At 36.4% G+C, this 26038-nt stretch overlaps 1 protein-coding gene across 11 annotated transcripts in view; it reads left to right on the forward strand.

Annotated features, from left to right (window-relative positions):
• CLASP2 (cytoplasmic linker associated protein 2) overlaps positions 1–26038 on the forward strand; it is a 144892-nt gene that overhangs the window by 70611 nt on the left and 48243 nt on the right. For 8 of the 11 annotated variants that reach the window (XM_053970743.1, XM_053970750.1, XM_053970759.1 and 5 more), the window contains 11 exons: positions 3177–3256; positions 7650–7742; positions 8384–8529; positions 10042–10177; positions 13881–13951; positions 15479–15538; positions 16662–16739; positions 17278–17445; positions 20017–20072; positions 21214–21384; positions 24686–24709. In XM_053970743.1, coding sequence (XP_053826718.1) covers positions 3177–3256; positions 7650–7742; positions 8384–8529; positions 10042–10177; positions 13881–13951; positions 15479–15538; positions 16662–16739; positions 17278–17445; positions 20017–20072; positions 21214–21384; positions 24686–24709 — 1083 coding nt within the window. The remainder of the gene's footprint in view (positions 1–3176; positions 3257–7649; positions 7743–8383; positions 8530–10041; positions 10178–13880; positions 13952–15478; positions 15539–16661; positions 16740–17277; positions 17446–20016; positions 20073–21213; positions 21385–24685; positions 24710–26038) is intronic. The other 3 variants (XM_053970767.1, XM_053970774.1, XM_053970809.1) reach the window with 1 other exon arrangement.

Consider the following 26038-nt stretch of genomic DNA (forward strand, 5'->3'; position numbering starts at 1 on the left):
CAAAACAGCTTATATATGTGCTCTGTCAGATATATCAGTTTGGGGTCTGGAAGCAGCACTGTCTGAATTGAGAATTTAGTAAAACTCTGGTGTTGCTTTTGTGGAGGAGAGTCAAGCCTTACAAAAGCCTGAGAGATCCTTTGAAGGCATCTGCATGTGTATGACTGTTATGTATCTTGTTAGCACAGTAAAATACTGTCCTGAACTGGGAAACAGCAGGTGGAGTTCTGTCATTTTTTTATTGTCTCTGCAGAAACAGTGACTTGGTAAACAGAATTGGTAAAAATACTTAGAGATTGGAAAGGGAAGGGAAAAATGGAACAGTATTTTTCCTCTTTAAGAAGTGTGGACCTCTAGCTTCTATACTATATGAAGAGAAGTTATTCTTCATATTTTGTTCTGGTATGTGTATGCCATCATGCTGTTGAGGAGAAAGATCAGTGAAATAGAAGTGAAGTGTGGTTTACAGATTACTTTGAACCACGTAATTTTTTACTACCAGTTAATAAAACAACTTTTGGAGAGTATTAATTTAAAAGAAAATTGGTTTGTAGATGTGAGCTAGTTGTTGAAACTCAAGAAGATGGAAAGTTCTCGGTGTCTGGACTATGTCAAATTAATTTTAAATAGTAGTCTGTCCCTCCTCTTGCTCTTTTTGAAGTAAAAAATTGTCATTCCTTGGATAAAGGATTTTCCCTTACTGCTCAGGATGCATTACTAGATGATGTTTAGGTGCTAGAAATATCTGTCATGTAAGGCATGCTGTTTCCTAATTGTAGAAGCGATACTTTAGGGCAGACTGAAGGTGACAGCATCTACTTACTTAGCAAGGGCAACTTCATCTCCTTTTAATCTTTTTCTTTATGATGTACAGCAGTGAATTAGAAATACTTGAAATCCAAACATTTTTCTATATTTTTCTGTTCATGGCCTATATGTGTCAGTTTGTAATGTTTCTGTAGTTCATTCCCTAAAAAAAATTGGTAAATAAATGATGGGAATGCAAAGTACTTTTTTCCCTGTGTTAGCATAGGTATTTGTGTATTTGTGTAACTGAATAATAATACAGAGCTTTTATAACTTTACTTTTCTATTTACTTTTCCAGAGTAGGTATTGTATATTGACTCTGATTGTTTTGTTTCTATGAGACTTTCTTAAATGTCAGAGTATTTGTGGACAAACAAATGAGGTTATGACTGAGCATGTACGTAGCTGTTTGTATCACCCACTTTTAACGTGTTTGTACCACCTACTTTTACACTGGGCCAAATTACTTCTTTCTAGATGTCTCTCCGCAAAATTCTGCTCTGACAAGCGTATTCTCCCTTTGAAGAGCTGTACAAGTTTGTGTGGCAGAAGGATGTGTTCTTTCCCTCTTCAATTTTTTAGCTGCTCAAATAGTCATTAACTTTATGGAAGGGTTTGTTCCCTCTACTCTCTGGAACGAGAAGAAGTAGGTGGTTATAATTTCTTTTTTCTCTTCTGGCTGCCACTGGCAATTGTGACAGATGGTGTTGGAGGTACACATGTTTGAAATGTGTTGTGTACAGCATCTCTTTACAGCATCCTTTGAGAGCTAAGGCCTCAAAATCTATAAGATGTTCCTATATCATACTGCAGGTACTGTGTCCAGATTCTGTGGTTTTACACTAATGAGCCACAAAGGTATGTGAGAGATCTTGTTCTGCAGAGCAGTGTTGAGATCTAGTAAGTTTGCCACCAAATTTGTAGTAGTAGTACACCCTCGTACTTCCAAACAGCACATGTATACAAACATAGCAGACATAACTTCCTTCACTATAATTAAGAGTCAGGGTCTGTAAACCATGATTCTTAGAGTGCAGCCACCAAAAATTTGGTTCATCAAGAATTCCTAGCTTTTTGTTCTGGTTGACTACTCAGCCTCTTAAATGCTTTTTCTTTATGTTTTTTATTTGTTCTGTAGTTAGTAAAATATGTGTCTTCTGTGTGTGATGCCTCCATTTCATTCTTCCAGTTAGGGAGGACATTCTTCCATCTATCCTGTAGGCCTCACTCTGAAAGAGGCACTTGTTCCCAAATACTCATTTGCTATGACAGATTGTTTTTCCATTCAGAAAGGAAATGTTCAACTGGACTGATTCCATGTGGTTTATATGTTTTGTCGTATTTTCTTCCTGATGCAATTATTGAAGATAATTAAGGATTCTGCCAAGCTTCACCTTGTGCTTGGAGTTCTAGACTTGTAGCGTAGCCTGGACTTGATGACCTTGTTCTTTGATTTGATAGCAGACTTGAGCTAATTTCTTTAAAAAATGGGTCTTTCTTGATAACGTAAGTTTTTGCAGGAAAGTAAACTCCAGACATTGTTTTCAAATAGTTTTCTTGCTTAGAGTTGTCTTAGCTTCTAAGACAAGATGTTAATTAAATTTGCAAGGTATACCAGTGTGAAACCAGCAAGTGGTTAGCTGTCAGTGTTCTTCCCTGGTCCTTCTGCTGGGCATCTTTGGCTGTCATGTGAGAACAGTTCCATCGTGAGTGGTCAGAAAACAAGGTCACCGAAGTTCAGATTTGGCTCCAGTGCAGATTCTCCTCACTATGTCTTCTCTTTTGTTGTTGAAATTCTTGTAACCTTAAGACTAAGAAATGTACCTCACACTTCTTAGATTCATGTGAGAATACTGGAAAACACAGAAATCAACTCCCAGACTTTCAGGGTTGATTACTTAAGGCACATATGTTAAGATGAAAATTCATCCTGAGGAATTGCATTTAGTGATGAATAGCTCTTGTTTTGGTAAATAGTTTGAAATTTGGGGCTTTATTTTAGAACATTTTTGTTGTCAGGTTGCAGGTCTCAGAATTGAATGCAAACAGCTGCTAGAGGATTGTTATATGAAACATGTTTCAAATTAGACACAAAAATAAAAATTATGACACCATTAAATTTGTCAAATTGGAAATTACTTGGAATTGTTCATTTTGGGTTAAAAAAAGGTAAATTTTTTTTCTTATGGTGACGTCAGAGTTCAAGGAGTTGTGATTCTACACATTATGTACAAATCTACACAAAAATGCAGCATTTTTGTAAGATATATTAAATGTTTGAAAGTACGTATGGTGAAAGATTGTTGTAAGAGATTTAAAACCTTGATGTATGTTACATCCTGTTTAACAGTATTTTATGTTTATTTAGGTTCCTCTAAAGAAGGAGGAGCTGGAGCTGTGGATGAGGATGATTTTATTAAGGCATTTACAGATGTTCCTACTGTACAGGTGAGATGCTGTGTGTATTCATGTTTGTCTTCAGAAATATGTTATTTGTAATAATGGGTTAACCTGCTTTTAAAATTTACATAATTTTACATTGTTTAAGCAAGCATCATTACTTTTCCCTCTCTCTGACCTTAGAGTGTCCATGGAAAGCTCTTTATATTTTCCCAGGAGTTACCAAAAAAAGTGCCACCTTTTCTTGACTGTCCTACTAATTAATACCACATTGTGTTTTGGCTAAAATGCCTTATTGCTTTTCTCAAACCTTTTCAGGGAACTAGTGAAAATAATTGGATGTTTTAATAAGAAAAAGATTAACATGATGTTGGGAAAGTTTAGGGCTACAATTTCAAGGCATAATCAAGTAATACAGGCAAATAATTTAAACAGCAAGAATGGTATTTTCAAATTTGCCTGAATTGTAATGATGTGTGTCTGGTATACATGTCCTTATTCTAGTAGTGCTTAAAAAAATTTAATCTACTGCCTTATTTTCATACTAATGAACTTGTTGGATTTTGAGTTCTTAATTAAGAGATCAGATTTGAATTTCTGTTCTTTTAGTGTGGGAATTGCATGTATTTGATATTTTCACATAGTTGAGTCATTTAATATGTGTGTAACGTACGAGGGCTATTTTGAATAAGTTTTCCTTGAGCAGCCGTGGTGTGGAACACAACCAAAATCTCAGTAAACCATAGTTCCCAAATGACAGAAGGATTTTGTAAGACTCCCCTTTCTTGATTTGTACTTTTGTTCTATTTTTATTTCCCAAGCATAGTTATTTGTTAGATCTGCTTCTGCAGGCAGCAATACTGTCTGCTTTCATGAAGGAGCACTCAATCTCCATGATCCCTGTCACATCAAGGAAGTCTTTGTCTAACACTGTTAAGAGCTTTATGTATCTTTGCCTCTTCAGACTGTATTAAAAATTCTTTGGAGGATAAAAACATGCAACTCTTAATATTGCTTATTCCTTTTATGTTGAACAGAGCCATGTTCCACAGAACAGAGAATAGTTCCTTGTAGTTCAGTGCAGTTTGTTGTTGTTGTTCAGTGCCTTAGTGTGTGCAGTCTCAAGCACAGTCCCACACAGAGTTCTCAGATTACTCAGGCTGGCTGGTAACACTGCAGGAACAAAACTGGGATGACCACAGGACATGGACCAACACATGTTATTTTCTGTCTGACTGCTGAATGGCCTAGGAAGGTAGGTCATTCTCTAAGCTGCAGGAGATAGAGGAGAAAGACATTTGTCTTTACTAATCTCCCTCAAGCTGAGGTGAGGAGGCAGGAGAGAAAAGTGTAGCTGGCTCCAAAATTACCTGTTTGGCTCATGGATGAGCATGCAAGATAAAAAAACATTATTTTTTTCCGTGTCCTTAGGAATAATAACTTCCTGGCCAACTTCATGCTTCTGGTTGTGGACAGTCTCTGATCTTTCAGAAAAAGAAAACCAGATTTCACATTCTGTGACCATGTTAATTACTAAGGAAGGGGGATATTTCTCTGTTAGACTTGTGAAGAAAGAATGTTTGTGACCTGTAGTTTAACAAATTATCCTAAAACCAAAGGACAGCATGAGGAGAGAGAGTTGTTTGATGTTATTGGGCCCATTCCTGTGTCTCTTCTCTTTTCACTGCATTTATGAGTTTGAATAGTGGCTTCAATGAAAGTAAGAAAAGAAACTATATGGAAAACCAGATTAAAATCTGGATCAAGATTAAGTGCATTTGAATTAATCAAATAAATTAAGATTACTTACAGTGTGGATATGTTTCAAGTCGTCCTTATAGGTCTCCAATGGTAGATTTGACTTTCTGGTAAGTGGTTCATATGAGTGCTCATCTTTTTTAGGAATGTCATATTGTTTACTTGTACCCAGTTTTTAATCCCCATAGTGAAAATACTTTCCATCAGTATAGTTATTCTCTTTACTTGTGTTTGAACTTTTAATTTTTCTGTCTTTGATGTTACAGTTGCTTTTATATTACAATATATGTTACAGTTGTGTTTATATTGCCCTCTAATGGATAGCAGCAGTTTATGAAGAAGATGGGTGATTTTTAGATGTAGTCTGATGGATCTGTGTGCCAAAAAGTACTATAGTAACAGGATTGTACCTTCATATTCAAAATTACAACCATACTGTTTTTACAACTTAAACCTTTGCTGAAACAGAAGAAAATTCTGTGTTTGGGTTATTAGGAGTAACTCCCATTAATAGCTAAAATTTGTTTGAAAACAAATTCAGTTCTTTTATAAAGTCTGATGTGGGAACTTGTGAGCAAAAAATGTATTATGTCATTGGCTGAACACATAATTTCATCTTGGCCTGCTAAAAGTATAATTAACTGACGCCAAGGAGAAAAGAAATTATTAAAATACTGCCTTTTATTCCTATGAAATTAAGACAGGTATGTACAGTCTTGAAAATACAGGATTTTTCAGTGGAGTTATGGTTTTCATTTCATGACAAAATAAAATTATACCATTTATTAAATTCTACACTGCAATGTCAATTTGAATATTCCTAAGTCCAGTTCTATTTGTGCCAGGTAATTAAAGAAAAAAAATCAATTATTTGCCTGGAAATGCTAATAGGGTAGACCTGTTGTACAGGTTGCTTCTGTGTTTGCCTGGTGCCCAGCATGTTTTAGTCTTGCAGCAGTAACTATACTGTACAACATGGTCTCTTATGACACAGAGGCTGACAACAAAAAAGTTATATTTTCAGGACTTAATGAAACAGCTTGCAAAAACTTTTTGTACCTTGACCAGGACTTCCGAGATTTGAGTGTGCATTGAACAGTCCTCAGTTAGACACCACCAAAAGGCATCATCCTGCTTCCCTTCTTGTTCCATCTTACTTTATGATAAATTCACAGAGAAATGCTGAGTTTTCAAAGAAATTTTCACCTGTCCTCTTGTAGGATGAGCTTTCTGGGTATTAAAGGTTTGAACTGAGCAGGAGACAGGTCAAAGAGGGTTATGGTAAAGGGAGATTCTGAGGAGGTTGAATCATGTCATGAATTCCGATGGCATGAAGTGTCACTGTAATATAAAACTGCATCTTGAGTTAACCACTGACTAGTCCTTTACACTTTCAAAGAAAAATACAAATTTTCTTTCAGAATGGAAATTAATTTTGATAAAAAAGCTTACTGAGACACACTCAATACTTACTTTTTTTAAGAGTATGGTACTTAGAGAATTAGTGTTAGAATAAACTAGGGCTGTTTAACAACTATTAATAGGCTACCAGTATACACAAATATATATTAAATGGTGTCTCAGGTGGCATCAGGTGCTTGTGTATGGGCCGGTGAGTTTTGCCCGATGTGATTACTTAAAAAAACTTCTGATCCAAAAAACTGGAAATGTATTTTTAGCTGAAAATACTCTAAAAAAACCCAACAAAACAAAACCCTCGCTAGATTAAGTTTCTGCTTACTAATTTGCTTCATATTCTCTTTAAGTTTTTCTCAGTCTGAAGGGAAAAAAACTTTAAATTTTGTGTATACAGTGGAAGCAGAAAAAAACGTCCTTTGAGTTATGTCCAGGAAAATAGAAGGGAAATAAATTAATTTGAAAATTATATTTTTTCATGAGTAGGCTTTTTATTCTTCTTTAAAAATCTGTACTTATACATGTACAGTTCAATAAAGACATTAATTCATTTATAAACAAATAGTGACTTGCATTATTAGATTGTTCAGGCTTTAGTATTGGTGGTCTTACTGTATAGTGAGAATTCTGTCTAGAGGTGGCTCCTTATATTTATTTACTGACTGTAAAAGGTAATAAATTATAGTCTTCAAGTAGCAATACATACAGAAGCTATGGAATCCTTTTAATTTAATTTTTCAGACAAATTCTAATTTTAGTGTTCTTACAGCCCAGTTAGTTCCTCAGAGTCCCAGGTCCAAAAGAGTTGCAATGAGTTAAAATGTTGATTGAGTTTCATTATAAGAGTATGAAAATTGAAACTGAGTTTCAGTAGTATTGCAGCAGAATATCTAAAGCCTCTGCTCCTATTATTTATTTTTTTAAGTGGAGTTAATGAAATTGTGGATATGGTTAGCTCATCACAAAGGTGAACGGTAAAATCTTTGAGATGAATTTAAAGGAAAGGAAAATTCTGGAAGGAAAATGTTGCTTCTTCAGCCTTTTTTTTTTTTCCATGAATATTCATTATTCAGTGATATCTTTACAGATTGGTGTTAAAATGCCCATTTATAACTCTTACACAGGTCTCTGGAACTTTGGGGAGTAAGATTTGTGGGATTAGGATTGTATTTTCACTATTCTCAAGATATTTTTCTTCATCACATTACCTGGGATATTAACAATATGAACTTCCTGGTTTGTTTTTTTTTTATTTTTAATACTTCAGATCTATTCTAGTCGAGAACTTGAAGAAACGTTGAACAAAATCAGGGAAATTCTCTCAGATGACAAACATGATTGGGATCAGCGAACTAATGCGGTAAACTTTTTATCTGATTTCAGGCTTGGGTGGGTGTATTTCATAAAGCACAGAGAGACAGATATTTTAAAATGTGGTTTTTTTTCTTTAAGTCATTGCACTCCAGGTAATGAAAGAAATTTTCATTTTAATTTTTGCACCTTGAATTTCTGTATACCAAGTACCTTTGAGTATTTTTTTAAGTCTAAAATGCATTTTTGCTGACATTTAAAGGGAAGCTTTTCTAGAAGCCGTCATATATGTTTAAGTTTGGCATTTATGCAAAGTTGCATATTTTACAGGTTAACTGCTAGCATTAATATCTCTTGTGTACAGCTATGAAAAGTTGCACTTAAAATGTTAAAATGTTTGTGTATATGTACCATTTATATTTTTTAATCAGGTTTATGGCATCTTAATTTTTTATAAACAGGTATGTGAACAGAGTTATGGGTTTGTCGTGTATTTGTATTCTGGACTCAGATTTTTTTTTTAGCTCTAGTACTTAATATAAATTTTGGACAGTTTTTTTAAATTACTGCCATATAGTTTGAAAATTTTGCTTTAAAGACATGCCAACATGTGTTTTTGCATAGTGAAGCTGTTCATTTTTCTTCTGTTTTGAAATGGATATCCTAACCCAAACGTGCTGGTTTTTTCAGCTGAAGAAGGTTCGGTCCTTGCTCGTTGCTGGAGCTGCACAGTACGATGGGTTTTTCCAGCATTTACGGCTGTTGGATGGTGCTTTCAAGCTGTCAGCCAAGGATCTCAGATCGCAGGTGGTTAGAGAAGCCTGCATTACTGTAGCGTAAGTAAAGTTCATGCGCCTTTGTGCACCGTGCTAGATGTTACTGTGAGGTTGGCTTAGAGGTGCTTTCTCAGTGTCCCAGGAGAGATTCTCTCATTGGACTGCTGTATACTGTGACTGATAAAGAGTCAAGTCTGGATCTGAAGCCGCAGAGGAAAAGAAGTGCTTAAAGGAATTTGTTCTCAGAGGGGATACATGTAGTTGATAATCCTGTAACAAATTGTATGTGAATAACCAGTTACCATCATTGCCAAGTCGTCATTAGTGTAGGTTAATACAAACTTCTGTGAATGATATTGGGGACTTATCTTAGGATCATTTATGCTTGGGTGATTGGCACAGCACTTCACTGGCACTGCTTGTAAAGACAACATGAATAGCACTGTAGTGGTTTGAACATAGAGCGGTTTTCTGAGGTAATACGACTCAGAATCATGGAGTGGGTTTGGGTTGGAAGGGACCTTAAAGATCATCTGTAGTTCCAACCCCGCTGGCAATGCAGGGACACCTTGCACAGGACCAGGTTGCTCAAAGCCCCATCCAGCCTAGCCTTGAACACTTCCAGGGTTGTCTCTCTGGGCAAGAGACAGATTACCATGATAATTTTAGAAGTTGTGGCTAAACTAAAATAAAATGTTCACCATTAGCATCTCATGGACTCCTTTAAATTCAAGGGCATAGGGGAAAACCAGAGTAGTCTTTCCCATTTCTGTGTTTTCCATGACTTTTTTTATCCTCTGGAAAGACATTAGTGTAACCACTGGTTTTCAGTGGCTATCTGAAACAGGAACACCACAGAGTTCATAGTTGCTTTTCTGGTCTCCTATTTGAACAGACCGAGGTGAAATGTTGAAGCATATAACTGCTCTTTCCAAGGAAATAGAGACTTTGAGAAAATAATAGTAATGTTTCCTAACATGAAGTCAGGAGCAGTGTAAAAGTACTCTGCAAGTGTTCTCATCCAGGCCTAACAACCTGGAATTTTCCTTGATCCCTAAAACTTTGATATATTTGATGAGTCATTTGCTGCTGGCTACAAATTCTTTTTATATAGTCTTTCTGCACAAAAAAAGCATTTGTTGTCAGCAATGGACAGTTAAATTACTGTGTGTGGCATGTGTTTTTATATTTGTTAAAACTGAAAACGTAACCTTTAACAGGCAAGGGAGTCAGATTTTATGGTTGGCTGATTCTGGTGAGTTCAGTAGTTTTGCCTGCATTCAAAAGGAAAAAAATCCTCAATAATTTATTACAAATTTTAGATTTATACATCTCAAAGTGTGTTAAAAAGCAGAAATACAGTGATACTTTATGTGGACATGAAAATTTCGGCTTTCCAATTGTAGTATTTGTTTTTCATTATGAAATAAAGTAATTTGCGTTTGGTTTCTCAGTGTGCCTGGAAATCGTGAAATTGAGAAAATCTGTTGTTTGGAAAGTTGAGTCTTTAAAACCAACAGTGAACTTTGTTATTTTAAGTCTAAGAAATTAATTTATGTTTTCTCTAAACAGCCACCTTTCAACTGTTCTGGGAAACAAGTTTGACCATGGCGCTGAAGCAATTGTGCCTACTCTTTTTAACCTGGTTCCCAACAGCGCCAAAGTGATGGCCACCTCTGGGTGTGCAGCCATCAGGTTCATCATTCGGGTAGGTGTTCCAATCTCACTTTGCTTGCTAGGAATTTTCAGGTAGTGGCTCTTGGCAGAGATAACAACTGTACTGAAATACAGGTTTTTAAATCATTATTTAACAACGAAGAAGTAATGTTTCTTATGGGTGGACAAGTACTACATATCATTGAAACCAATTGGCAGCATTGTCATAGTAAAGATGGAAGAATAGGTATGAAAAGTAACTCTAGTTTTAGGGGTTTTTTTTGTAATGTATTAATTGAAAAACGACTAAGTGTGTTTCAAAGGGTGACTGCTTTTAACTGCCTTCTTGGAAAAGAAAAGTCTAGCTAGTAGCTAAGAAACTAAGAATTTGAATAGTGCAAACAACAAAACAAAGGTATTTCTTTTTACATATACACTCCCCCCCAAAAAAAATTTGGAACCATGGAGTTAATGATAAAATGTTGAAGTGGCTACACATACCTGGATCAGTTCAGAAAGCACAGGTTCGTGAAGGAAAAGTCCAATAGCGACTTGAATTTTTAAATTCAAGAACTTTATAAGCTGAGTCCCCAAAGCTATATCATATGGAACAGAGGAGTGTTCTATCCTAGCTGTTTTCTACTGAGTGTTCTTTGAGCATCCACTGACTAGTGTCTCAGGCAAGATATTTAGAGTTTGGGACTTGTACTGATACTTTTGTGTTTCACATAAAGTGGGAGATTGCCTGTAGTTTCTACATTAGAAATTGAGGTTTTCTTAATGTCAAGCACTTACTGTAATTTACTATGATCTCATCAGTGGTTTTAATTTTGTAAGTTGTTGGAAAACTTAAGGGGTTTCATCACTTACACCTTTTGTTGCCATCTTCAGTATGGTTTGGAATGTGTACTTGCTCTGTTTGTGTCTCTGAGAATGTGCTCTGAGACCTCTGCATGCATGACCTTTGCATCAGCACTTGGGCTAAGACAAAAACCCTTGGTATTTTTTCCCTACACTCTTACACTCCATTGTGAGATGGCACAGGCTTGAGAGTGAGGGAAGAATATACAGGATAATTAAAGTTGTTAGAGAACAATATCATTTGCAGTAGTGTAAGACAAGCTCAGGCATGTAAGAAATTATAAACATTCACCAATTATATTAAATTGGCTTTATTGGTTCTGTTTATTTGAACACATCAGCTGTAGTTGCCCTGATTTTGTTTAAATTTCTGTTCTTCTTAGCTGTGACTTAACATAGTGGATTTGAAGCATAAAAACAAGAAAATCCTATCCACAGTGTTCAAATACCCAATCAATGGGATATGTGAGGTTTTTTAGCAGAAAATTCAGATATCAGAATTAAATATCAAAAAAAAGTTCAGCCCCATGCCCCTTTGGACTTCTGTCCTATGGACTAGATGAATATTGGTCAGGGCATCTTTTATCAATTGAATATTTAGAACCCAAACGGCTGCAGTTTTTGGAGTCAAGTGTTTTACTCAAAAACTCCCAGCAGCATCCAGTGACAGCCAGTTCAGTTCCTGGTGCTTTACTATGTAATTGCTGTAGAGTGAGTTTGCATAAAAACAGGGAGGCTTTATTATACCAGTGATCTTGGAAGACCTTAACCTCATCTTTGTGCCTTCATTGGATTTGATATTTCTTCTCCAGGAAGTTCTTACACTGCAGTCTGCTTTCTCTTTCTTAACTCTTAGTACATCAGGAAGCCAATTAAAAAAAAAGGTAGTGGGGCTGGGAGGGAATCATGGAGAGATGGCATGGTGGCAGAAATTTTTTTCAGAAGGAGGTGGGATTCGAGTTTGTCAGCTGTGGGAACCCAGGGCACAGGGAATATTTCTCTGCTCTGAGGGGTCCTGACCCCCAGAGAAGCACTGACTTTGACCCTCATTCATGGAGAAAAGCTTCCAAGACTTCAAGGTAGACTAGAGTCCACAAAGGTGTGAAATAGATTATAGAGAGTAGTATAGCATGTAACTTGGGTGAGAAATTTAGGTTTTGAGATTTTTAGTATGTTGTAGATGGGAACAAGATGGAGGGCATAGGCTGTTGTCCCGAGCTTCTTCTTCCCTCATCTTCTTCATGAGTTTGGGTGATGTCTTGTAATTGGACAGAAAAGTCCACATTGCATGCTTCAAGGGATCAGTTATTGGGTTAAAAGGGAAAATCATCTAGGTGTCATTTCTTAATTGGATAGTTTAGTCTTAAAAGACTCTTTAACAAGAGATTGTTAACCATTTTGCGGTGCTTTTCCAGCATGCTGAGCCTGTAGTGGACACGTGCGAAATTTTAGATAAGATAACAATATACAAGAAGACCGAAAAAGTCCTGTGTGTCTCCTTTTCCTGACACAGAACCACTCCAAGAGGGTTTCCCCCCAACTGGGGAACCCCCAGGGAGGGGCCCAATGTGGGGCCCAGAAACCAGTAGTCAACTGATCTTCAAGGTGGTTTGCAAGGAAGTACATATCATTACATCCTCAAAGGAGTAGCAGATGAAGTATGACATGTTAAAAACAGAATGCAAGCAAGCCTGAGGCTTTGATTCCTTTGCAAAATACTTTCTAGAAATTACAACATCGATAGCTTCAAAGACTTTGAAATGCACTGGTTTCTCCATATGTAAAAAACTTTATTTTTACCCCTGATTTACCTGTTGTCCCTTTCTGGAAGTCATATGCCTCTTTTCAATTTTCAGCCTATACAAAACATGAACAAACACCCTAAAACTGTGTTTAAAAGTATATCAAGACAAACAAATGTAACTGTTAGGCTCTTCCAGAATTTTTGGTTAATTCCTTCCGAATCCTAAAATTGGCAGTACTCTGTGAGCTGATGATTATCTCTGCTTTTTCTGTGATTTGTATGTTTATATCCTGCAGCTGTGATACATGAGAGAGTAAGAATTCCTCAGTACTGTACTTCTTAAGATCTTGGATTTTTTTAAATTAGCCTACTGTTTCACACTGTATTGGAGACTGTTTATTGTAGGTGTTTAATCAAGAAAGTACTAAAGAAGTTAACTGAAAACAGATTTGTTGAACCACATTACTCCTACTTGAAATTAAAGTGTCTACAATTAGTTAAGAAAAGCTGAAGTAAGGCAGCTTTAATTCTGAATTCTGTAATGTGTTTGGATTTAATGTAGTTTAATAGTTTTCTTCTCCCATCAGGTTTTTCCATATAGATTATATATATATATATTTAAGCTTGCTTATATGTCAATGCTTTTATTACTTTACTGACATATTTTGCATTAAAGGAAATTTGATCCTTGTGGCAGTAATCATACTGATCCTTGTAAGAATGCCCATATTTTCATATTCATTGATTCACTTTTTGCTCTATAACCCTGACTTTTAAGACAGCTACATCTATTAATTTTTTTTTTCCTGTGGTAAAACTAAAATAGCATCAGCTTTCAACTCCTTTGAGGAGACAGCTACGTTTGAACTTCTATTACTTTTGACAGCAAAGTATTACATATCATGATGTGATTGTTGATGCCACTGGAAGTGGTTGTTTGCTTGCCCTTTTGGAAGAAAATAACTTTAATCAATTGACATGCTAACAGCAGTCTTTCATGTAATAGTATTCTATGATTTAGCTTTGGTAAGCATTGTAAATTATTGCAGTTTTTATTATGCTGTTAATTCTGTTGGAATTAATAAGTACAGTACAAATTCAGGATTCAGGAATGCTTTTCTCATTAACTGTTTTATCCTTTTTTTGTCAGCATACTCATGTGCCACGACTCATACCTTTAATAACAAGCAACTGTACCTCAAAATCAGTTGCAGTTAGAAGGTGAGTTCATTATGAATTAAAATTATCAAAGCTGTTGCTTTTTAAAACATGAATATCATATGTTGAAAATCAACAAATTAGAAGATTAGTGGCCATAAACTCTGAACACACAAAACTGTTACCCACTAAACTGCAAACTACAAAAATAAATTTCAACCTTCAGACAGTGGCAGCTACGCTAGGACACAGAGCCATACATGTGTTGTGGTGTTCAACAGCTCAGCTACGTCTCCAGCATGTTGTTTTCTCTTGAGAACATGATGCTTGAACACTTGGATTAACTCTTGAGAAAATTAACTGGTTTTTGACAGAGTGTCATTTCCTGAACCGAATCACACAAAAGCAGTTAATGCTGTTTCTAGACCAGTTCTAGTCCTGAAAGTGATGTCACTGTCTGTACGCAGGAAACAACTTGAGAATGTGAATTACTTTCGTGGAGTCTAAGCTGCATTTACATCCAAAGCAAGTGTTACCTCAACCCAGATTGTACTGACCTGCCACAACTTCCAGTTTGACTGCTAAACAATTCACAGGGCTTCAGTGCCTCCACATGCTGTGCCTTTACTGAGGAACATTAGACTCTGGGTGGCTTTGATACTGCAGTTCACAATACACTGAGCATCAGTGAAGGCATTGTCTCCATACTGCTTTCATTCTCTCAAAAATACCACAAAACACTAGATCAGTTGTAATAGTGAAAAGCATTTCAAAGTTTCTTGCCATGCCTTGCTGATGTCCAAAGGATTTGGGCAGAAAAAAATTGTTCCTCCAGAACAGGTCAAAAATGCTGAATAACCAGAAAAAGAGATAATTTCAGGTTGTCAGGTTCACTACATGTTTGAAAACTGTTATCTACACTTCCCTAATCTGTGTCAGTTTGATTTTTCATCAGGATCTAGCTTCAGACATAGTTTTGAAAAGTATGCCTTTTGCTAATTGTGGTTTGCTAAATTGTCAAGATTCCCAAATTAATAATTAATATAGTTACATATCTTCATTCGTACAATACAAGAAAATATTTTGTAGTGCTTTTTATTTGCAGAGCCCTCTGCTAATGGTCCATGTTTTCCTTTATGCTACATAATCAGTAGTGACAGATGGAAGGATGGGAATAGTATTTGGGACAGAAATATACCACCATAGAAATCCTATATTGTGTCTTTAACATTTATGTTTTATATTAGGATTTTACAGTCTGTACAATTTTTTCGACTTCATTAATTTATGTCTGTTATTTTGGGACTAACACAGTTAACATAGGGTATGTGTAATAACATGACTTGAACAGCACATTGTTAATTGAAACGCATCTATTATTTTGAAGTTTAAGATTAGTTAGCCTGCATGTTTGCTTAATATAAAGAATATTGTAACTTTCCAATAAGGTGACCAGTGCCCTTATTTGACAGATAAAGGTACTTTTATTTCATTTATTTCCCTCAGGGGGAATGGGTAAAGTTAGTGTTTATTTCACAAGCACATTAGAGAAATGAGTATTTAATGATGACTTTGGTTCTGTGTTTTTAGGCGCTCCTTTGAATTTTTAGACCTGTTATTACAAGAGTGGCAAACACATTCACTGGAAAGGTATGGGCCAGTATACATTTTCCCCTAAAATAAACTTCTAATGTAATTTAAGACAGAAATATTGTCATTGAATCCTTTAATTGGATTATGTTGTTCAGTGTTGGCCAGCCTTTCTGGCATAGACAGCCTTTCTAGCACAGCAGGTCATGTGGCTCATTCAGGTGCCAGGGGGAAGGAGAGCTGTATGTTCCAGCCTTGGCTTCCTGTGGCCTCCTCTCCTTACCCTCTGCCTCTCCTATCCTGCGTGTGAGCAATGCATATACAGGTAAGCATCATCCTCCTGGCAGGAGGAAATCTGTGTGTTTGCTGTGAAAGAGGGCAAGTGGGCTTAGGCTGGAGGACTTTTTGTGCTAATTAGTAAGGGCACATTGTGGCTTCTCCAGATAGATGGGAAAACAGTACGTGCATCAGTTCTGCAGGATGGTCACTGTGAACACAGGGTAAGAGCAAAGAGACTAAAGGGCATCCAGAAAAGGCTCTGAAGAATTCATCCAGCTCATTCCAGTCACATTGCTGTCCCCACAGGGTACTCCTGAGACAGGGAGCAATGGGGAAATGATTTATGCCAAAGTGTCTAAAAAAACCCACAAAACTCACCACCTCTTCCCCACCTTCCAAATAACAAGCCTCCCACCCAAAACTTGCCTTGAATTAAAACTTGTTTATCTTCACAAGTTCATGTTCTGATGGGTACTTTGCTGTTCGTTGAACTTGTACTCAGGTTTAGAACTTGTATGCTGAAAGCTTTCAGAGCTGAAAGAAAACTTACGGTCTTAATTTTTCCCCTTTTCTTACTATTAATATAACAGTGGAAATAGTTTTTTTCATTTCAGGAAGGCAGGTGTCTTAAAAAAGGTATTTCTAAGTAACTTTTTAAGTGTGATAGGTGGGCGTATGTCAGAAAAGTAGATTAAAATCCTTTTAGATTGAAGGAGTAAGCTGACCTAAACCTTTACGGAAGGTACAGTTATGTCATCAGTGTGCTTAAATGTTTGTTTACTGCATATTTTGGAAGGAACTGGCATTGCAGCTGTTTTTTACTTGGTGAAATGTTAATTAAAGTGTAAAGCTACTGCTTAGAATTTAGAGTAGCAAAATAGCATGAAGAATGTCTTTCTTCTAGGCATGCAGCTGTCTTGGTTGAAACAATCAAGAAGGGCATTCATGATGCTGATGCAGAAGCAAGAGTGGAGGCAAGAAAGTGAGTTGTGATTAATTTTGCTCTGAAAAATTGCATGAGCTAAATGAGTGATACAAGGCTGTAATCCAAGGTGAGCTGCTCTCCATGGCTGGAGAGGATACTAACAAGTTTGCTACCTAGTTTCTTTTGCAAAAGAGGTTCTCAAAGCCGAGTCAGTCAATGCAGTTGTGCAACATTTGATGATTCCACTGAAGGAAGAGTTAGAATCGCTGATATTGCTGCATAATCATTCTGCTCCCATTAATTAAGTCTTTGAACAACTGCAACACTTTGACTAGTGGGAAGGCCAGAAAACAATTCCTTTTGCTTCCCCACACAACTGGTAAGTGAATGTGAGACATTCAGAGGATAGATTTAAGTTATTTTGAAAAGATTAATTCAGTCCATGTAGCTGACTTGATGAGCGTTGCTGTGTGCTTTGCATACTCTCAGTTCCTTTTGCTCCCATCCATGGTTAATTCTGTAATCTTTACTTCCGGACTTCACCCTTTAAAGAAAATACAGAGCATTTACATGTGGTTATTCTTTTTTTTTGCAGGGCTTATCTGGGTCTTAGAAATCACTTTCCTAGTGAAGCTGAGACTCTGTACAATTCTCTGGAGCCACCCTATCAAAGAAGCCTTCAGACCTACTTGAAGAATTCTGGCAGTATAGCATCTCTCCCTCAGTCAGACAGGTCATCCTCTAGCTCACAGGAGAGCCTCAAGTAAGGGTCACTTCACTGTTTCTGAGCCCAGAAACAAATGCAGTTTCTCAAAAGCAAATTATCCAGATTTCTGTTAAGTACAGAAAAGCTGCAGTTTTATTTTGTGACTTCTAATTCTTTAAATAAAAATTTCTTCTGTGGTGTTTTGCTATATGACAGTGTTGTCCCAGCAAAGTGAAAAGTACGGGCAGTCTTTAACTGGATTTTAGGATGCTGTATTCATACCTTCATTCATTCCTTAACAGCTGCTTTAAACACCAAATATCTTCAAGGTTCATATTGATGTCCAGCATTCTGATGTGCTGAATAGGTCTAGGAAGGTTATAATGGTGTAATTCCTTTTTCATCTCTTTTCACTGGCAAGCATGAAAAAGCAACATCAGCAATGAGATTCATTGGAGATTGGTTTGGGGTTTTTTCCCTGTCTTCACAGTACTGAATATGTATTAGCAGTATTTCATAGCTCTTGCCACTTATTACAGTGTGGGTCTGTGCTGCAGTCAGAGATGTATTAAAATGCATAGACCATATTGAGCTGAATAAATTAAAGTTTTCTTAGGTACTAATAGTAAAAGAAATCTACTGGGTTTTTAGCAGAAATGTGAAGTAGTAGTAGAAGTAGTACGTGGTGATTTTTGCCTTTAAATGCTAGAAAGCTTCCTCAAAGTATTTCAGCGTTTTAATATTTCAGATCCTCATTATCAAAACCAGAGAGCTTGTCTCCTCACTTCTTACTTGAAAGCAAAGACTGCTTCTCACATACTGGAATTCCTTTTTTTATTTTTTTGGCTAATGCCTTAAATACCAGAAGTTTACCTTATCTTTCCTATGATACTTGTAATTACAAAAAATTTTTTAAAAAATAATTGTCTGTGATGCAAGCAATTGCCAGCACTTCATTTTCCACAAATGTTTATTCAAAGATAAATATTCTTGTTTAAATTAATCTGTGTTCCCCATCTGAAAATAAAACTGCTGTTAATGAGTTACTGGTAATATACTGTTAAAAACTAAATTACAGGGAAATTAGAATCTTAAAATACTCTTAAATCTTCAAATGTTGCTTCCATGTTGCAAGATGTGTAAGTGCTACAGTACAGAAAGTGAAGGGTAAAATAAGAAATGAACAGAAGAGGTGATGATATTGGAAATAAATGAAATTTTAATTAATTTCTTACTAACTTTGCATTCAGATGGATGTTTGTTACCCAAAATTTTATTTCTGGCTTTCAGTATAGGTGCTGAATTCCCCCTCTATAGGCTAAATTAGGAAATACAGGTATGATTTCCTAAGTCAGATCCTCTGTGATTTTTGACCTTCTGAACTTACATCTCATACAGATCATTAATCAAAAATTGTTTTAGAGAAGATGGAGGAATGAGAGAGAAATGTAGTGATTTCTGCCTACCTGTATGAAACTGCTTACATAAAATGCCAATTGCAGTAGATTGTGGCAGTCATCTGGGACTTCTGTTCGGAGCAAGTTGTAAGGTCAGGAACTCTACCTCAGCCTCCTCAGCTTACTTGAGACAAAGTACCTTCAAAACACTAGTTAGTCAGAAAACCAGGTTTATTCAGAACAAACTGCAAACATATTCTTCTGTGAGGATTTAGGTAATGGTGCTGACCTCTATATTACTGCTGAGCACCTGAGCTAATAACTAGGGTACACAGTATGAGGCATCTCTTTTCTCTCTGCTTTTAGGTCTAAAATTAAAGGAATTATTTTTACTAAAGCTGAGACACTGACTTGGCTTGAAATTTGACTTTTGATGAAATACTCAACTATTTAATCAAATACAGACTTCCCCTGTCAGGTATTTAACCAATGAATATGCTAGTATGTTTTCTTTTACCAGTCCTTTTCATTTCTGTGGTCTCTCCAGGTGCATTTTACCCTTCCAAACCAGGCCAAAGGATCGGCTCACGGTTAAACTTCACTAGACTGAAAGATTGTGTTTCAGTAACTACTAGCTTTTGCAGAGGGAAGGAAATGAAGACAAAACATAGAGGAAAAGACATGGGACTTTTCTCCTTTTATAAGTTATGGAAGCCTCTACATTCCAGTGGGGAAAATGGAGTCTAGCTGCTTGGAAGCATCAGCATTTCCTTTTTTAATTTATAACTTAATTCTTGAGACATCTGGGACTGGAGGAGGCTTATGAGTTGGACACCTGTTTTTCTTGTTACTGCAGACACCACTTCACATAATGTTTTTCACAAATAAAGCTTTTTGGGTAGCTCTCACTGCTCTTGTTTGATGGCTGATGTATAAGATCAGCCTGTGGTTAAACTTTATACTGACCACCTTAAATGTTCCTGTGACCTAGTCTAGAATGCCTGAACTTTGTTAGCAAAGTATGCCTGTTGGTAGCTGGAGGATTAGTGTTTTGTGATAAAATGTAAGGGATAATTCTGGTTTTCTTACCATTTTCTATTTAAAGTATTTATCTATAAAATATGCTGAGAAGGTTGAAGGGTAGAAAAGAACAGATTTTTTTTTCCTCTCTTTTATGTTTGACTTTTGCATCTGATACATGAGACTTACTGGATTTATTGACTTTTTTCAGTCGGCCTCTGTCATCTAAATGGTCTGCAGCCAGCCCAGCAAGTCTTGCAGGCAGAGGTAAGGTGGTGGTCATGTAGTGCAGTGCATAGTTATTGTTCTTCATGTTATTTGAATTAAAAGTTCTAAATGCAGCTTAAAATTGACTGTATCAGCATTTACCCTGTTTCCAAGATAAATAATGGTATGTGTCACTACAAATTGTACCTGGAGCTCAGATTGCCTCACACTCACTTCACATTTTATGTAGTTGAAGTTATTTCAAGTGTAAGACATAATTCAGTATGAATTGATTATCTGTTCTAGAGTTTTGTCATGGAACAGTCACTCTCAAAGAAACAAAACGTTATTCTTTGGTCTGTTCATGGTTAGGCTTACGGCAATTAGAAATTAAAGACTCACTGTCTCTTTCATCTGATCCCCATGTAGCTGTTGCTCTTTCTAAATAAATAAAGAACAACAGCCAGACGGCATATTTGTAATTCAAAGAGTTTAATTACATGTTTTGTTTCTGGAATTTAATAACTTCAATGTCTTTTCCCATAATGTCTTTGTAATGTTTGAGAGTAAATCATTGAGCTGTTTTTTACAAATGAACTGTAATTAAGGATGGATACTGAAACTGATAAGGGGAATCAAGTTTAGAAGACCTAAAACAGTGGTTATAATTAAGCAAATAGTTAAAACTCAGTTAATAATAGGAAGCGAATATGAAAATACTAAAAGATTAGACCCTAAAACATTCCAGAGTACACTTTCAGCTCACCTTAGCTGAAGTGTGGGAATATTATTCTTCCTTAAGTATCTCAAGGAAGGATGCGAATTTTCTTACATTTGCGAATCGTTCAATAATGTAGTAAATCACATGAAGGTTCCGAATTATGTCATTTGTGCTAGGGTGGGAACAGACAGTTCGCATTAAATAATGCTAAAATTTCATGCTGAGTGAAGATAAATACTACTGTTACACAAATTGTCTGTTTCTATATGCAATTCATGGCAAGACCAGGTCTAGTTTGCTTTTTAATCTCAATCATTCTTGGTTTAATACTAGTTTAACCTTTTTTACTTAGTTTTTCGTGCTTTCTTACAAGCATGGTGCAGTAGTAGAAGATTTTACCCTCTTAAATATCATTCATTTTATTCAATATCAACTCCTTTCTTTTTTCTTTTTTTTTTTTTTTTCCCCCTTTTCTGGTAGTTCCAGGCAGCAGCAAGGGTGTCCCAAGCCCGGGCACCCTGCAGAGGTCTCGCAGTGACATCGACGTGAACGCTGCCGCGGGCGCCAAGGCCCGCCATGCTGCTGGACAGACAGCTGGAGCTGGGCGCCTCTCGGCAGCCGGGCTGCCCCCAGGGTCTTACGCCTCCCTAGGTAAGGGGAGCACCTCTGCGCTGCTCTGAGAGGTCTTTGTGATTTTCTTGATCAAAAAGTTACAGTGCAATACTCCTGTATTTGAAAAGCAGTCATCGTTGTTAGTAGCACTGGAGTGTGGCAAAAGAGCAGGTGTTCTGAAGTAAGTCGCAAACTTTCCTACCTGCTTTATTTTTCTTCTGCTGGAAGAATGCCAATGCAAAGAGTGTATCCATACTATGCTCTCTGAATGTCTTAATCTAGAATTAAGTGTTGGAAGGAGTGGTACCTTTACTTAACAGTGGTGATCATGCCTTTTTTTGTTTTTAAAGGTAACAGGGAAATGAATGTGAGAGCTCTCAATTTTCCATTTTTCTCAGATCTTCAGGTATTTTACAAAAATGCTAAAGAGGTACCCTGGCAGTAAGAGGTGGCTTCTTAATGAAATAGAGAAGTGTTTTACACAATAACTTACTACATTGAGTTCATAATTTCTTCCTAAGTGTATTGATGGAACTATGTGTATGCTTTGCCTAGCTGACGGTCTCCATTGCTATTTGCTGTTAGAGATAGAAAGTGCTACAAGTGGTAAGAGCGCAGAAAAGTATTTGATAGTGGTGGTGGTGGTGGTGTAGGTGCTAGAACATCCACTTAGTGGCAGTGGTAAAGGACTGTGAACATATTTTTGTTCTAAATTTTTAGCTTATCTGTGCTGTAGGAATAACGGTGGGGAAAGAGAGGTTCAGTGTTCACAAAACTGATTTGTTCTTCTCAGCTTCTGTGCCAGGTAGACCACCAAGGAGAGACATGTTCTAATGTTGGTATGGTCATAGGTGATCACAGGAGACAAAGAAACTGTATAGTTCTTCTGATTTGCATTGTGTTTGCATAGATGTTAGGATACATGTAGGCTGTGGTTGCAAAGGTTTTGATTGTGCTTTTTAAAATCAAAACTTAAGTTAAAAGCCATCTAAAATTAGTTGATTCTTTTTGTCATCCGGGCCCACTTGAAGTGCTGTGAACAGCATTGATTTTAGTGTTCATTTAAAGAGTGAGCAATCCTGAACTAAAAGGATTACTTGGTACTTGGAATAGCAGTTTTGGATGTGGGCTCCCTCTGGCGCCCACAGAGGGGGCAGCAGAACCTGCTGGGTCGCAGGTGGAAACTGACATGAGGCTGCTTGGTGGAGAGGATACACCAGTGGTTCCTCAGGGAAATCATGGATGCCCCATCCCTGACAGTGTTCAACACTAGGCTTGGAGCAATCCACTCCAGTGAAAGGTGTTCTGTCCACGGTAAGGGGGTTGGAACTTGGTGATCTTTAAGGTCCCTTCCAACTCAAACTGTTCTATAATTCTGGAACTGTCAGTTCCTCCTAACTTAATGCCTAAAAGCCTGAAATATGTGGGATGATTATTTTCCAAGATCAGAGTCTTGCCTGGTGTGTTTTGATGTGCAACAAAACATATTTTGAACCTCTGACAAAGCTGCCATTCAGAGAAGTGGTGCAGAGTGTTGTGACAGAGGGAAAAGTCAAATGGAAAACAAAGAGAGAGATCCTGCTCTGTTAATGTCTTTTTTATGCTGCTTGAATGAAGGGACTATATTGTCTTAAGACTTTCACAGAAAATTATCTCTTGATTGGAGTATTGGTTTGCTTTTACAACTTCTAAAGCAATATCTGATTCATGCCAAGAATTTTGTAAGCAGGAGTTGAGAAGGGCACAGAGGTTTGCAGTGAAGTAAACAGTGATGGATTTAGCAGGAAAGTAACAGAAATAGTTTAATCTCTTTGTAATTTGTCGATTGAATTAGTAAGGATTGGGGGAGACGAATAAAAAGCAATAAATCCAGGTCCTATTCATTTGAAGGATTGGAGTTTCTGGAAAGCTTTACCTTGCTAGCAGATTCAGTCACTTGTGGAGAACAGTGTGGTGGTCATTTGAAATGGTAAAATAACGTAATACTGGCAAAATACAGTGAAAATCAAATCCTAGTGCAAAAAGTGAAAGGGCAGTGGTAGTCAAGGAGACCAAGGTTTGTTTACAGTCACATAAACACAGTACTGCTTGACTGATCTTGGCTCAATCTCCTAACAGGTTTTTGACTGTGGTAAGGTAATTTGAAGGATAAATACCATGTAGACAGTGTGACTGTTGTTTGTTGTGGATAAGCCTCAAAATATTGTTTACTCTTAGTTTTCAAAAGGTAACCTTTAAATGAATGGAGTGCAAATCCAAGCAAGTGCCATGTTTCAGAAAATGAGTTGATCTGTGAAGTTCTTTCTTCTGTTCATTTTAAGGGATTTATTTATAGTAACCCAAATATGAACATTTAAATGACAGAACTATCAAACTAATGCTGACCATGGTCTGAAAAGGCCTAGGCAATGTTACTTTATTTCCGTAATGCTTTCTACTTCCTTTAGGTGTTGCAGTAAATACCAAAATAAATGACATTGTGTCCTAGAGCTTGAATTTATATTCAGCCTGGCTTGCAGAGAAACATCCACCTTTTGCTTACATAGCTACCAAATTTAAAACCTCAGAAGACCAGAAGCTTGTAAGCATAGTAATCCATAATTGTGTTCACCCATCTCTTCCCTTTTCATTATTAATACAAGAAATCTTACTTATTTATGATTTATTAAAAGACTATGCTAGAAGCAGGAGGATACTCTCTAGTTATTTTAAATGTTGACTGTCTTTGACATCCTTAAGTATTAATGTCCTTGTTGAGGAAGCTTGACCTGTAATTATATATGTCTTGTGCTAAATATTTTAATTTTGATTGTTACTGTCAATATTTATGCACTACCTTCCAGCTGAACTGGTAAATATTTAATGCTTTTAAAACAGAGTGAAACTTTCTCTCATTTGTCCTCTGTCTTAATTATGCTCTTTTTTTCCCTCCTGTCCCTTACCCCAGGTGGGGCTTCATGCTCAGAAGCAAATTTCATAAGAAATATAAATATGTGGTCCAGTAATGATAAAAATATGTACCGATGCTTCAGTAACTGTTTACACCAAGAATGAAACCATTTATAAATGTTTTACTGTAAGGGTTTTCTCAAGTTTGGGAAATACAAAATCAATATCCCTGTGCAGGGTACTTGTACTCTTGTTTTGTAATTTTGTACCTTGCACTGAGCAAAACCAACTTTGCTTAAGGTAGCTTATACATGCATTAATTAGATAAACATGTCTGCTGTATTTAATATTAATGTATTTTCCTCAATTAATGTTTTATGACTCTGCTGTGAACACCTTTATTCTAACACACTAAGTTTTCCATGTTTCTTTGCCTGCTTTTTCAACAAAGAGGATACTTCTGACAAGATGGATGGTAAGAAATAATTTAGTCTGTCTCTAATTCTATTAAATATCTAATAAAGTGTCTTTTATGTAAAAGTATTGATGTTTAATATATTTGTTCATTAACAAATTACTATGCTGTTTCCATTAACTCCTGTGTAATCTTGATGTCTTACGTGTTATTACTGTATTTGTCAATTTCGTGAATGTCTGTATCAGCAACAGAAATGTTATCAGAAATCTGACATTACTCCTCTTTTTTAAAAGAAGCTCTGTTAATTACAGGGCAGTTTTGTAATCATTACATGCTGATTTTAACTAGTTAAATACATGCTTTTGAAATTAATCTAGTTCCAGTTGACTCCATAGTTTTGCATGTGAAGTCAATTTTTTTGACTTGGCAGAACAGCAGTGGGAGAGCAGAACATGCTTGACCACTTAAGTATGAAAAAAAAGCAAAAACCAAAAAAATCTCCTCATACAAAATCTAGGCTTGCTACATAATTTTAAGTGCCTGTAAATTCTGTAGTAAAATGTAATTCTATTAAAGAATCATTTGTGAAGAAGACCTACCTGTTAAAATAGCTTACCAAGTATTCCACCAAGTTTTAGCTCTTTTTCTTAATTCACTCTGTTACAAACATGTGGAGGGACTGCAAAGCAGTTGAGCATCAAGCTTCTCATAGCAATTTTCTGTTTCAGGTGTGTGCAAATAATGCTTCACATATAATAAAGTGACAGTCTCAGCCTGCTGCTTGGTGATTGTAGTTCTAATTTGTTGCTTGGGAGCACTTAACAAGCACTTAACAAGTTTGCTGCTTACTTAATATTTTGTATCACATATTTATTAACTGTGCATGTTTGGAAGAATTAGTAGCTTACTGGAAGCAAATGTATCTCATAGAAATGAAAAGACTAAGAAGGTAGATCTCTAAACCAGAATGCTGAATAATTTCAAAACACAGATGCTTCTTGAAAGAATTGGAGCTGGTTTTGAGCGCTGAAGATGTCAAGACTAGTTTAATAAAATGAGGAGTGTTTTTATAGGATAGTATAGATAGTATTGCTTATTTCCACGTTACATTTCCTTAGGATACATGTAGTAGGCTTTATTTATAGCTGTTACTTATAGCAAATCTTGAGCTTTGGACATTGTCACTAGAAATAAAGGTTCTTAGGGCCATGTAGGCTTTTTCTTTGTTCTGTCGAGAAGTCACAACTAATGATATGTTGCACATTTCTGTTTAAAACAGCAAGAGAAGTGCTATACAATTGATCAGAATAACAGGGTGGGGTTTTGTTCTGGAAACTATCTCTAGATATGATCTGCAAGATGGGATGAAAACAGTTTAGCTGTCCA

Source organism: Vidua macroura, chromosome 1 (assembly GCF_024509145.1).
Source record: "Vidua macroura isolate BioBank_ID:100142 chromosome 1, ASM2450914v1, whole genome shotgun sequence".
Lineage (NCBI taxonomy): Eukaryota > Metazoa > Chordata > Aves > Passeriformes > Viduidae > Vidua > Vidua macroura.